The following is a 13777-nucleotide window of genomic DNA, read 5'->3' as shown; positions in this document are numbered from 1 at the left end:
CAATCAGCTGAGGTGCCATGGTATGCAGACATGGTGAACATTATAGTAAGTGAGATTTACCCCTCTGGTGCTAATCACGAGAAGAAGAAGCGAATTTTGCATGACAGTCGTTTCTATGTGTGGGATGAGCCCTATCTCTACCGGGTTGGCACAGATCAGCTGCTCAGAAGGTGTGTTCCAGAGGAAGAGGTCTCATCGATTCTCGAGAAGTGTCACTCATCGCCCTATGGGGGACATCACGCCGGTGACAGAACAGCTGCAAAGGTACTTCAGTCCGGGTTCTACTGGCCAACTTTGTTCAAAGATGCTCATGAATTTGTGCGAGCATGTGATAGCTGCCAGAGAACCGAAAATATCTCCAAGCGTCATGAAATTCCTTTGACGGGCATCTTAGAATTCGAGCTAGTTTGATGTGTGGGGTATTGACTTCATGGGTCCCTTCATACCATCCAAGGGGAATAAGTACATATTGGTTGCTGTAGACTATGTCTCGAAGTGGGTGGAAGCCATTGCACTTCCCACCAATGATGCTAGTGTGGTGGCACGATTTCTGAAAAAGAACATTTTTACAAGGTTTGGGACCCCTCGGGCCAGCATCAGTGATCAAGGTATGCACTTTTGCAATCATCTCTTTGATAAATTGTTGCTCAAGTATGGGGTGAAATACAAGATAGCGACTGCTTATCACTCTCAGACGAGTGGTCACGTGGAGGTATCGAACAGAGAAATCAAGAGGATTTTGGAGAAGACTGTGAGGTAAGTAGGAAAGATTGATCGTTGAAGCTTGATGATGCTCTGTGCGCATACAGAACAACTTACAAAACTCCGATTGGCACATCTCCCTATAAGCTTGTTTTTGGTAAGGCATGTCATCTACCAATTGAGCTTGAGCATAGAGCATATTGGGCGATCAAGAAGCTGAATCTAGACATGGTTCAAGCTGGAGAAAAGAGACTGTTGCAACTGCACGAGTTGGAGGAATTTCGCTATCATGCTTATGAAAACGCGAAAATGTACAAGGACCGAACGAAAAGAATTCATGACAGGCGCATCCAATCTCGTGACTTTGAGTCTAGGCAGTTAGTCTTGCTTGTATAACTCTAGGCAGAAGATTTTCGGTGGAAAGTTGAAGATTAAGTGGTCCGGACAATTCGAGGTAGTTCGTGTGACTGCACATGGAGCAGTTGAGCTAAAGAAACCCAACTCAGATGAGACATTTTTGGTGAACGGGAAAAGAGTGAAGCATTACTACGGGGAGGCCACTGACCGTGTGAGGTCCACCATCGATCTAGAAGAGGCTTGAGGAAAGCCTACGTCGTGCCGCAACGTTAAATCAGGCGCTTCTCGGGAGGCAACCCTTGTTATAAAAATAAAATAAAATTAAAAAAAAAGTGTTGTGCCACGACCTTAAGTAAGGCACTTGTTGTGAGGCAACCCAATTTTTTATTGTATGATATAGGTCACGTTTGTTCATGTTGCAGGAATTGTGCGGAAAGAAGAAAAATACAAAGTGCCCAGTGATTTGCGCATCGGTTCCGCGATGCAGATCGATCGCGCATGAAAAATCAAAACCCTTCAGTGATTTGCGCATCGGTCCCGCGATGCGGACTTATCGCGCAAAGTACTGAAGCCTCGCGCTTTCCTTCCGCGATGCGGACGGATCGTGCTGGTCGACCCGGTTTGTATTTTTTTTCTCTTATTTATGATATATCCGCGGCCTTTCATTCCCTTTCACACAAAAACAGTCCCCTTCTCTCCCACATTCCCTTTCCCACGAAAAACAATCCCCATCCCTATTCCCTCTCTAATAAAAACAACTTCAAGTTGCTCCAATCAATCCCCCATTAACTTCACAAGGTAAGTGGGTTCATCATTCATTTTTTTTCTTTTCCCCCTTGTTGTTGATGTTTGTAGTTGTAAAGTAGGGATATGGGTATGGGCGAATCTTGGCCGGGGATTGGTATTGCTTGTGTGATATGAGTGATTATGGCTAGAATGTGACTGCCATTGCACAAGGGAGGGTTCTTCAACCCACCATTGTTATAAAAAGTTAAGGGACGATTTTAATCGCACAAGGTGTTCGATAAAAGTGCTAAACCAAGTTTTTGTGAAATTGTGAAGTCTTGAGTGGCAATGGAACATTAACTGAGCATAGGAACCCTTGTGCATCTCCTCTCACCATAAAATTCGAATTGTGAAGGAGGATTGGAGAATTGTGATTTTTCCATCCCAAGGCCTGCAACATGAAAGAGCTTACTTTGTTTTTGCTTTCTTTGTCATGTAGGAGTAGTTAACTTCTTTGATTTTGATTTTCGTACTATAGTTTGGAGTAAGTGTGGGGTTGTGCCACGACCCTCTTGGTTACTGACCTGTACTCCTCGTTTGGTGACGCATTGTTTTGCAGGCAAGATGGTTCACGCCAAGTCCAAAGGAAAATCTGTCGCCTCCTCCTCCCAAGGCACAAAAAGAGGGAGAGCACAAAACCCGTCCAAAGCGACAACAGGGCAGACATCCGGAACGGGCAAGCTTCCCTCTGTTGTCATTCCTCCGGCATCTAAAAGGACGCCCCACCTCCAACTCTATGGGGACGAGGCAGAGTGGTATGCGGGGTTTGACACCTCGAAGGGATACAATCATGAGCGAACGATCAGTCGAGTCCCTTTGAAGAAGAATTTTCGGGATATCTACAACCGTATAGTCGCCATGGGATGGACGTCTATGTTCGATCAACCGGGGCCTGTGAACATTGATTGGGTCATGGAACTTTACGCTAGCATGCCAATCCGTGGGAGTCCAGATTCTGTATTCGTTCGGAAATATTGGGTGCCATTGACGGCATCGACATTGTGCGGGGCAATTGGAGTCCCGGATGTTCCTGTTGAACCATTGCTAGAATTCATCAAAAGGCCCGATTATAGGGCTATCCGGGAAACTCTTTGTGGAGCCAACTCAAAAGCTCAATGGGTACGATACTCAGAGCCTCTTCGGAAGCATCGGAGCATGAGCCTGAGTAATTTTTGTAGAGAGGCCCGAGTGTGGTTTCTCCTTCTAAATGCTAGAATCATGCCACTTGATCACTTCTCGGAGGTACAAAGAAAGAGGGTGTGCATAGTGTACTTCCTAATGATAGGGCAGCCGGTGAACACCGGTATTGGATGATGCAGGAAATTCGAAGAGTGCGGGCTGGCAAGTCTAAAAGGCTGAGTTTTTTAAACACTCTCACTTCCTACTTAATGAGTCTCGACGAGGAGTTGGCATACTCTACTGATAGAGTACTTGAGGCGCCCATTGACTCGCTCGACATCTCAAATGTCATGGCCCCAGGGAGTGTATCCGGACATCATTTGACTCCGATAGAGGAGAGGTCCGCCCAGTCCACTGTACTACCCCAGCTTTACTCGGGGATGATGGTTGCGAGTGAGCACTTTAACATTGATCTATCAAGGGTCTTTATTCAGAACCCCCACACTCCATATTCTCTGGCACTTGTGGGCGAGCTGTCTCAGTTACCTGCGGATGAGGACGAAAACTCGGTTGATTGAGTATTGGCTACATTCGAAGAAGGGGAGAAGGTAGAGTCGCTGATGCAAGGCGATGACAATAAAGAAGAAGAGGAGCCGAGCCAGATGAGGGCGAGGCTGATGATGAGGATTTCCTCGATGAGGACGACTAGGCCCTAGTGGGCCCCAGGGAATATTTCTTACCTTGCTTGCGCTTTATTTGTTTTCAAATATATATGCATTGAGGGCATTGCATAATTTTAAGTGTGGGGTGGGAAAATACATCCCTGGTTTGTAACAACATGTTTTGAGGTTGCGGATGATGATTAGTATGCCTTAGGATTTTTTTTAGTAGTTTTACATCTTATTGTAAAAAAAAAATACAAAAATATTTTATTTTCCTTATTTTTCTTTGATAACTTCTTAAGTCCATCATTAGTAGGCATTCATCATCCACCCCTTTGGTTTTCTTATGGCCTCGGTTCTTTCCCGAGGGGCGGCCTTTGAACCGGGCGTAGGTAGATTTTTCTTTTATAGTCATAGAAAGGGCTTTTCCTGATGACGGGTGGATGACAACCTGCTTGAGGGAAAATTAGTCCTTAGGATAGGTGTATTCAAATGCTAGGTGCACGGGATAGGTGAAGTATTGGCATATGAGTGATCTTGAATTTTTTTGTGAAAGCATGCCGTGAAATTGTATCACTTTTCTTGAAAGCACTTTGAAATGGTTTTTGTGTGACTCGTACGACCCACTTGGCATTGTTGATTTTCATTGTTGTTTGATTCGAGGGACAACCGGATCCCTCTTGCGTTGATTGTGTGCCATGTGTGAGTAAGGTTTCATATTTGAGTCCATGTTTGGTATTGACGTCTAGAACTTGCCCTGTGTGTTCACAAAGCGAAATGAAGTTCGGTTGAACCTAGAAAGTGATAGAGGCGTTTCATTGATTAGTCACTAAAAAGCCTAAAAAGTTATCCTACCAACTTGCAAATAGCACCCTAGTTAACCCTTTTGAGCCTTTAGCCTTTTCTTTGATAACAGTTAATTTGCCTTTACCCCTTCGTTCTATAAAACTTGATTTTTGATCCAAACACTCCATGAGCACTTTAATCAATTACATGTATAATGGGAGTTGGGTCATGAAATAAAGATGGGAAATGGTTGTTAATTGTAATCTAGGAAGACACTGGGAGCACCGAATGAACATAACTAATTCACCTGCTAGTTGGGAATTGAAAAAAGAAAAGAAAAAAAATGTAGCGAAAAAGTTTCCCTTCTAGCTTGTGTGACTTTTTTTTTTTTTTTTGAAAAAGTGGGGCTTAAACAAAGAAAATGGGTGAATTGAGAGAAATTTAAAGGTTGGTTGGTGTCGAATCAGGGCTAATGAAGATATTGTACAAGAATAATAAAAGTATATGTATTAAAGTGCTTAGAGAGGTTAGTCACTATTATCCAAATAATTCCTACCCGTCCCTTAGCCTACATTACAACCCTCGAAGTCCTAGTTGATTCTAGGTTCGTCTTACTTGTATTAGTGGAGTGGTTACACTACGGGCAAGCATATGGTATGTCGTATTTTACATGTGATATTCTTTGTGAGAGTGAGCGTACATATTGATTTTAGGTCCATAGATTTAAACATATGTGATTCTTGATGAGAAATGGACCGCTTTATTTTGGTGAGGGCACATAATTAGAAATAGAGTGGTGAAGTGTTGATTTCTTGATGATAAGGTTGCTTACATGTTATAAAGTGGTGTCATTGGGTCAATTGGTTTTAAAAGTGAAGTGTTCTTTCAGGACGGTGGTCCTTGGTGCCATCTTTGGCATGGCTTTCGCAACTTGGGTCATTGTTTTGGTTTTGAAAATCTTTCTTTAGAGATAGCCATACTAGCCGAATCCCGTTGCATACCTGTTTGAATGAGTGGAACTAGAAGTATAGTCTGGTGTTCGTTTGTGTTTGATCGAGGGCGAGCAAAGTCTAAGTGGGGGTGGTGATATTTGGCACAAATATCATGTTTTGTGTCATTTTACAGCCTACTCTTATGACTTTTATCTCTTAATTCATGATGCAACCATCGTATTTGAACTTATGTCGTTATATTTCATGTGTATAGGTACAACGATGACAAACAATGGAAAACTGAGATTAAGGTGATTGAGTTTGGAGCTTATGACGAGTAGACGAGATGACGAGTCGAAGACCACAAAGAAGGAACCAAAAAGGAAAATAATTCGACTGAAGGGTCCGCTTTTCTTCCGCATCGCGTGAAGAAAGCGGACACGACTAGCCAGGAAATACCATCAGGTGATCCTTCCGCGATGCGAAAGGAAAGCGAGAAGCCTCAGTACTCTGCGCGATCCTTCCGCGATGCGGAAGGAAAGCGGGGTTCTGTGAGAGTTGTCCCGATTCGACTAAGATTTGGATTACTTATTTTTTGTTTTTACCCTAGACTATATATAGACGTTTTAATAGCTGAGAACGGTGTGCTGGGATTATTCAAGGACTTGTAAGCCACCGTTCTATTTTTTCTCTCTCTAGGTTATTTTATTTTTCATCTTTTTCAACCCTAGTTTATTCATGAAATCTTTTGTCTATGATCGAATCATGAGTAGCTAAACTTCTTAATTCTAGGGTTGTAGCGAAAGACTTGAAAGTTGGTTTGATGACAATTATTATCTATTGATTTTCCATATTTCGGGTTGCTTATTTATTCTTTATCTTAATTGTTTGATTATTTGGCCAATAGTTAGACACTATCTGTGGTGCGCGAATCGAACTTGAGAAAGGGAATTCACGTACGTAGTAAGAATAAATAGATTTTGTTCGATTTAATCGTTTCGCTACTGAGGATAGAGATATACCCTTTAGCCCTACTTAGTTGAATACGGAGAAATAAATGCGTTCTTGTTACCTCTGATGACCATAGAGATATAGGCATTATAGTAACATCTACAGGCTTGTGAGTAGTTCGAGAGAATATCATAAATTATAATTAACCCATCAACTATAAGCGCTTGATGCAGTTCGTGGAGTTGAGCGAAAAATTTCCAATATAGAGATGTTCCCGATGATTATGTGAAGCTGTCCTTATTTCCGTTCTCACTTATTGGCGAAGCGAGGGAATGGTTGACGAATCTACCTGCAGGTTCTATTACTTCTTGCGAGATATTATCAAATAAGTTTATCGACAGGTTCTTCTCACCCAAGAAACAAAGGATCTGCGAGGAATAATTCCTAACTTCACTCAGAGAGATTCCGAATCTCTACCACACGCTTGGGAAAGGTATAAGGGCTATCTGCGAGATTTCCCCCATCACATGCAACCAAAGGAGATCATTGGCAACTATTTCGTAGAAGGTCTTAACCATGAATCAAGGGCCCTGTTGAATGCTTCAGCTCAAGGGAAGATCTTAAACAAAACATATGAAGAGATGGAAGATCTCCTTGAGATGATGTCTGAGGGTCATCATGAGTATCATGAGAATAGCCGGGGGTTACCACAAAAAGCTACTGGGGTTCTTAAAGTTGATGATGTTGCAGCTATTCGGGCTGATATTGGTACTCTCACTAACGTGATGTTGAGGCTGTTTCTCAAGCTCAGCAGATCCAACTAGTTCAACATATTCAGCAGGCAGCATGTGTAAGTTGCGGTGAACCTCATGACTATAACAATTGTCCATTGAATCTAGAGTCCGTCTATTTTGTGGGACAGCAGAATCGCGGTATTGGTAATCGGGGAAACTATTATGGAAATAATTACAACACTCCATTTGGGAAGCAGGATTTCCACAAGCCGAACAATTATCAGCAACCTCAAGCTCAGCCAGCTAGCAATTTAGAGAAGATGATGAAGCAGCTCATAGCTCAAAATCAAGTGATCCAGCAGCAAAATCAAAAAATTCAGAGTGAGATGCAGAAATCTATTCACGAGCTTGAGCGTCAAATGGGGCAGATGGCTCTTATGCAGAATGTCAGACCTCTGGGTGCTCTTCCGAGTGATACTGAATTGAATCCAAAAGAATGCAAGGCAGTCACCTTGAGGAATGGTAGAGAGCTAGAAGAAGTGCCACCGAAAAAGAAGAACATAGCAGAGGCAGAACTTATCCCTGCTAAGCGAGCTGAACCAAAGCAAACACTCGCAGAGCAACATGTAGAGGAAGTGGTGCGACCACCCCCTCCCTTTCCACAGCGACTTCAGAAACAGAAAGCAGATTCGGCTTGCAAGAAATTTCTTGAACTCTTAAAACAGGTACACATCAACATACCTTTGGTGGAGCTTCTGCAAGAAGTCCCAAAATATGAGAAATATATTAAAGATGTGGTCGCGAACAAATGGCGTTGGACAGAGTTTGAGACTGTTGCACTTACTGAGGAGTGCAGTTCTAGAGTGAGGAGTAAAATTACTCCAAAGTTGAAAGATCCGGGCAGCTTCACAATATCAATTACGATTGGCAACATTGAATTTGGGCTAGCATTGTATGATTTGGGTGCTAGTATTAATATGATGCCCACCTCTGTGTTCTGAACGTTAGGTTTGGGAGAGCCTAGGCCAACCACTATTACGTTACAGTTGGCTGATCGATCTCTTGCTTATCCTGATGGTATTATTGAGGACGTTCTTGCGAAGGTAGGCCCATTTATTCTGCCGGTTGATTTTGTGATACTTGATTATGAGGTAGATAAGAGTGTTCCTCTCATCATGGGGAGAGGATTCTTAGCTACTGTCGATGCTGTGATCCGACTGAAAGATGGGAAGATGTCCATGATAGCTAATGGTCAAGAGGCTACTTTTGATATGTTTAAAGCTACAAGACTTCCAACCCATTATGAGGAGTTGAAGATGATTTCCATGGTGGAACCCGAGCTCACTAATGCCGAGTTAGATCACTTTCTAGCCTCGCGAGATCCGTTAGAGACAGCTTTGGTGTATGGGGAAGATCTGAAAATTGATGCAGAATTGGAGGAGTGTCTTGGCATTCTTGACACTTCATGTGCTTTTCTACGAGCAAGTACACTGGTTGAGGAGCTAGACAGACCAGACATGGAAGAAGCCGAAACCATCTATTGAAGAGGCTCCCGTTCTTGAGTTGAAACCATTGCCTCCTCACCTTCGCTACGCTTTCTTGGGTAGTGGAACACATTGCCCGTAATCCTCTCTGCTCATTTGACTGATGTGCATGTTGAACGTGTGTTACGAGTGCTAAGAGATCGAGTCCGAGCCCTTGGGTGGTCGATAGCTGATATTCGAGGTATTAGTAGCTCGTTTTCCATGCACAAAATATTATTGGAGGAAGACAGCAAACCCAGTATTGAGTGCCAGAGGTGACTGAACCCGATCATGAAGGAGGTGGTGAAGAAAGAGGTAATCAAGTGGCTTGACAGCTGCATTATTTATCCCATCTCGGACAGCAATTGGGTGAGTCCTGTACAATGTGTCCCGAAGAAAGGGGGCATAACTGTGGTGGAAAACGAGAAGAATTAATTGGTGCCTCAACAAACTGTTATGAGCTGGAGGATATGTATCGACTATCGCAAGTTGAACAACGCCACCAGAGAAGATCATTTTCCTGTGCCCTTCATGGATCAGATGCTCGACAGATTGGCTGGGCATGATTATTATTGCTTTTTGGATGGTTATTCGGGTTACAACCATATCATGATTGCACCTGAGGATCAAGATAAAACCACATTCACATGTCCATATGGCACGTTTCCATTCCGGAGGATGCCTTTCGGTTTATGCAATGCTCCAGGTACCTTCCAGCGATGCATGACGGCTATTTTCACCGATATGATGGAAAATTATGTGGAGGTATTTATGGATGACTTCTCTGTTTTTGGAGATTTTTTTTATGACTGTTTAAATCATCTTGATGCCGTGTTAGCTCGTTGTAAAGAAACGAACTTGGTACTTAATTGTGAAAAATGCCACTTCATGGTGCGAGAGGGAATTTTTCTTGGGCACAAGATATCGAGCAAGGGAATAGAGGTTGACAAGGCGAAGATTGAAGCAATTGAAAGATTTCCACCACCAGTTTCAGTTCGGGGAGTGCACAGTTTTCTTGGGCATGCAGGATTCTATCGACGGTTCATCAAAGACTTCTCTAAAGTTGCTAATCCAATGTGCAAGCTTTTAGAGAAATATGTGAAGTTTGTGTTTAATGAAGCCTGTCTGATGGCTTTTGATGAGCTGAAACGAAGGTTGGTGTCGGCTCCTATTATCATCGCACCCGATTGGTCTCTACCGTTTATTTTGATGTGTGATGCAAGTGATTTGTTGTGGGTGCGGTCCTTGGTTAGAAAAGGGACAAGATGTTTCATCCTATTTATTATGCCAGCAAGACACTTGATGCAGCCCAGATGAACTATACTGTCACAGAGAAGGAGTTATTGGCGGTTGTCTACGCCTTTGACAAATTCCGATCATATCTGGTGGGCACGAAGGCGATTGTCTATACTGATCACACTGCAGTTCGTTATTTGTTTGCAAAGAAGGATGCAAAGCCGAGGCTTATTCGTTAGGTGTTGCTGCTGCAAGAGTTTGACATCGAGATTCTTGATCAAAAGGGCACAGAAAATCAGGTAGAAGATCACTTATCGAGATTAGAAGATCGGGGACATGTGGATGAAGCAGTGGCAATTAAGGAGACTTTTCCTGACGAACAACTCTTTGCTCTTCAATCAGTTGAGGTTCCATGGTATGCAGACATGGTGAACTTTATCGTAAGTGAGATTTACCCCCTGGTGCTAATCACGAGAAGAAGAAGCGAATTTTGCATAACAGTCGTTTCTATGTGTGGGATGAGCCCTATCTCTACCGGGTTGGCACAGATCAGCCGATCAGAAGGTGTGTTCCAGAGGAAGAGGTCTCAGCGATTCTCGAGAAGTGTCAGTCATGACCCTATGGGGGACATCACGCCGGAGACAGAACAGCTGCAAAGGTACTTCAGTCTGGGTTCTACTGGCCAACTTCGTTCAAAGATGCTCATGAATTTGTGCGAGCATGTGATAGCTGCCAGAGAACCGAAAATATCTCCAAGCGTCATGAAATGCCTTTGAAGGGCATCTTAGAAATCGATCTGTTTGATGTGTGGGGTATTGACTTCATGGGTCCCTTCATACCATCAAAAGGGAATAAGTACATATTGGTTGTTGTAGACTATGTCTCGAAGTGGGTGGAAGCCATTGCACTTCCCACCAATGATGCTAGTGTGGTGGCACGATTTCTGAAAAAGAACATTTTTACAAGGTTTGGGACCCCTCGGGCCAGCATCAGTGATCAAGGTATGCACTTTTGCAATCAGCTCTTTGATAAATTGCTGCTCAAGTATGGAGTGAAACACAAGATAGCGACTTCTTATCACCCTCAGACGAGTGGTCACGTGGAGGTATCAAACAGAGAAATCAAGAGGATTTTGGAGAAGACTGTGAGGTAAGTAGGAAAGATTGATCGTTGAAGCTTGATGATGCTCTGTGGGCATACAGAATAGCTTACAAAACTCCGATTGGCACATCTCCCTATAAGCTTGTTTTTGGTAAGGCATGTCATCTACCAGTTGAGCTTGAGCATAGAGCATATTGGGCGATCAAGAAGCTGAATCTAGACATGGTTCAAGCTGGAGAAAAGAGACTGTTGCAGCTGCACGAGGTGGAGGAATTTCGCTATCATGCTTATGAAAACGCGAAAATGTACAAGGAGCGAACGAAGAGAATTCATGACAGGCGCATCCAATCTCGTGACTTTGAGCCTAGGCAGTTAGTCATGCTGTATAACTCTAGGCTGATGATTTTCGGTGGAAAGTTGAAGAGTAAGTGGTCCGCACCATTCGAGGTAGTTCGTGTGACTGCACATGGAGCAGTTGAGCTAAAGAAACCCAACTCGGATGAGACATTTTTGGTGAACGGGAAAAGAGTGAAGCATTACTACGGGGAGGCCACTGACCGTGTGAGGTCCACCATCAATCTAGAAGAGGCTTGAGGAAATCCTACGTCGTGCCGCAACGTTAAATTAGGCGCTTCTCGGGATGCAACCGGTGTTATAAAAATAAAATATTTTTTTTTTTAAAAAGTGTTGTGCCATGACCTTAACTAAGGCACTTGTTGGAAGGCAACCCATTTTTTTATTGTATGATATAGGTCACATTTGTTCATGTTGCAGGAATTGGGCGGAAAGAAGAAAAATACAAAGTGCCCAGTGATTTGCGCATCGGTTCCGCGATGCGGATCGATCGCGCATGAAAAATGAGAACCCTTCAGTGATTTGCGCATCGGTCCCGCGATGTGGATTGATCGCTCTTTCCTTCCGCTATGCGGACGGATCGCGCTGGTCGACCCGGTCTGTATTTTTTTTCTCTTATTTATGATATATCCGCGGCCCTTCATTCCCGTTCACACAAAAAAGTCCCCTTCTCTCCCACATTCCCTTTCCCACGAAAAACAATCCCCATCCCTATTCCCTCTCTAACAAAAACAACTTCAAGTTGCTCTAATCCATCCCCCATTAACTTCACAAGGTAAGTGGGTTCATCTTCCATTTTTTTTCTTTTCCCCCTTATTGTTGATGTTTGTAGTTGTAAAGTAGGGATATGGGTATGGGCGAATCTTGGGCGGGGATTGGAATTGCTTGTGTGATATGAGTGATTATGGCTAGAATGTGACTCCCATTGCACAAGGGAGGGTTCTTCAACCCACCATTGTTATAAAAAGTTAAGGGACGATTTTAATCGCACAAGGTGTTCGATAAAAGTGCAAAACGAAGTTTTTGTGAAATTGTGATGTCTTGAGTAGCAATGGAACATTAACCGAGCATAGGAACCCTTGTGCATCTCCTCTCACCATAAAATTCGAATTGTGAAGGAGGATTGGAGAATTGTGATTTTTCCATTCCAAGCCCTACAACATGAAATAGCTTACTTTGTTTTTGCTTTCTTTGTCATGTAGGAGTAGTTAACTTCTTTGATTTCGATTTTCGTACTATAGTTTGGAGTAAGTGTGGGGTTGTGCCACGACCCTCTTGGTTACTGACCTGTACTCCTCGTTTGGTGACGCGTTGTTTTGCAGGAAAGATGGTTCACGCCAAGTCCAAAGGCAAATCTGTCGTCTCCTCCTCCCAAGGCAGAAAAAGAGGGAGAGCACAAAACCCGTCCAAAGCGACAACAGGGCAGACATCCAGAATTGGCAAGCATCCCGCGGTTGTCATTCCTCCAGCATCTAAAAGGACGCCCCACCCCAACTCTCTGGGGACGGGGCAGAGTGGTATGCGGGGTTTGACACCTCGAAGGGATACAATCATGAGCGAACGATCAGTTGAGTCCCATTGAAGAAGAATTTTCGGGATATCTACAACCGTATAGTCACCATGGGATGGACGTCAGTGTTCGAACAACCGGGGCCTGTGAACATTGATTGGGTCATGGAACTTTACGCTAGCATGCCAATCCGTGGGAGTGCAGATTCTGTATTCGTTCGGAAAAATTGGGTGCCATTGACGGCATCGACTTTGTGCGGGGCAATTGGAGTCCCGGATGTGCCTGTTGAACCATTGATAGAATTTATCAAAAGACCCGATTATAGGGCTATCCAGGAACCTCTTTGTGGAGCCAACTCAAAAGCTCAATGGGCACGATACTCAGGGCCTCTTCAGAAGCATCGGAGCATGAGCATGAGTAATTTTTGTAGAGAGGCCCGAGTGTGGTTGCGCCTTCTAAATGCTAGAATCATGCCACTTTATCACTTCTCGGAGGTACAAAGGAAGGGAGTGTGCATAGTGTACTTCCTGATGACAGGGCAGCCGGTGAACATCGGTATTGGATGATGCAGGAAATTCGAAGAGTGCGGGCTGGCAAGTCTAAAAGGCTGAGTTATGTAAACACTCTCATTTCCTACTTAATGAGTCTCGACGAGGAGTTGGCATACTCTACTAATAGAGTACTTGAGGCGCCCATTGACTCGCTCGACATCTAAAATGTCATGGCCCCAGCGAGTGTATCCGGACATCATTTGACTCCGGTAGATGAGAGGTCCGCCCAGTCCACTGTACTAGCCCAGCTTTACTCGGGGATGATGTTGCGAGTGAGCACTTTAACATTGATCTCTGAAGGTTCTTTATTCAGAACCCCCACACTCCATATTCTCGGGCACTTGTGGGCGAGCTGTCTCAGTTACCTGCGGATGAGGATGAAAACTCGGTTGATCGAGTATTGGCTGCATTCGAAGAAGGGGAGGAGGTAGAGTCGCTGATGCAAGGCGACGACAATGAAGAAGAAGAGGACG

General features: G+C 43.8%; 1 protein-coding gene across 1 annotated transcript; it reads left to right on the top strand.

Moving 5' to 3' along the window:
* Positions 1–9161: 9161 nt before the first annotated feature.
* Positions 9162–11483, top strand: LOC132628587 (uncharacterized). The gene is made up of 5 exons (XM_060344355.1): positions 9162–9317; positions 10073–10216; positions 10337–10446; positions 10755–10937; positions 11285–11483. Exons 1-5 carry the CDS (start codon positions 9162–9164, stop codon positions 11481–11483), a joined length of 792 nt encoding a protein of 263 aa, XP_060200338.1.
* The last annotated feature ends 2294 nt before the right edge of the window (positions 11484–13777 follow it).

The sequence above is a fragment of the Lycium barbarum genome, chromosome 2 (assembly GCF_019175385.1).
Source record: "Lycium barbarum isolate Lr01 chromosome 2, ASM1917538v2, whole genome shotgun sequence".
In the NCBI taxonomy this organism is placed as follows: domain Eukaryota; kingdom Viridiplantae; phylum Streptophyta; class Magnoliopsida; order Solanales; family Solanaceae; genus Lycium; species Lycium barbarum.
This window is presented reverse-complemented; position numbering and strand designations above follow the sequence as displayed.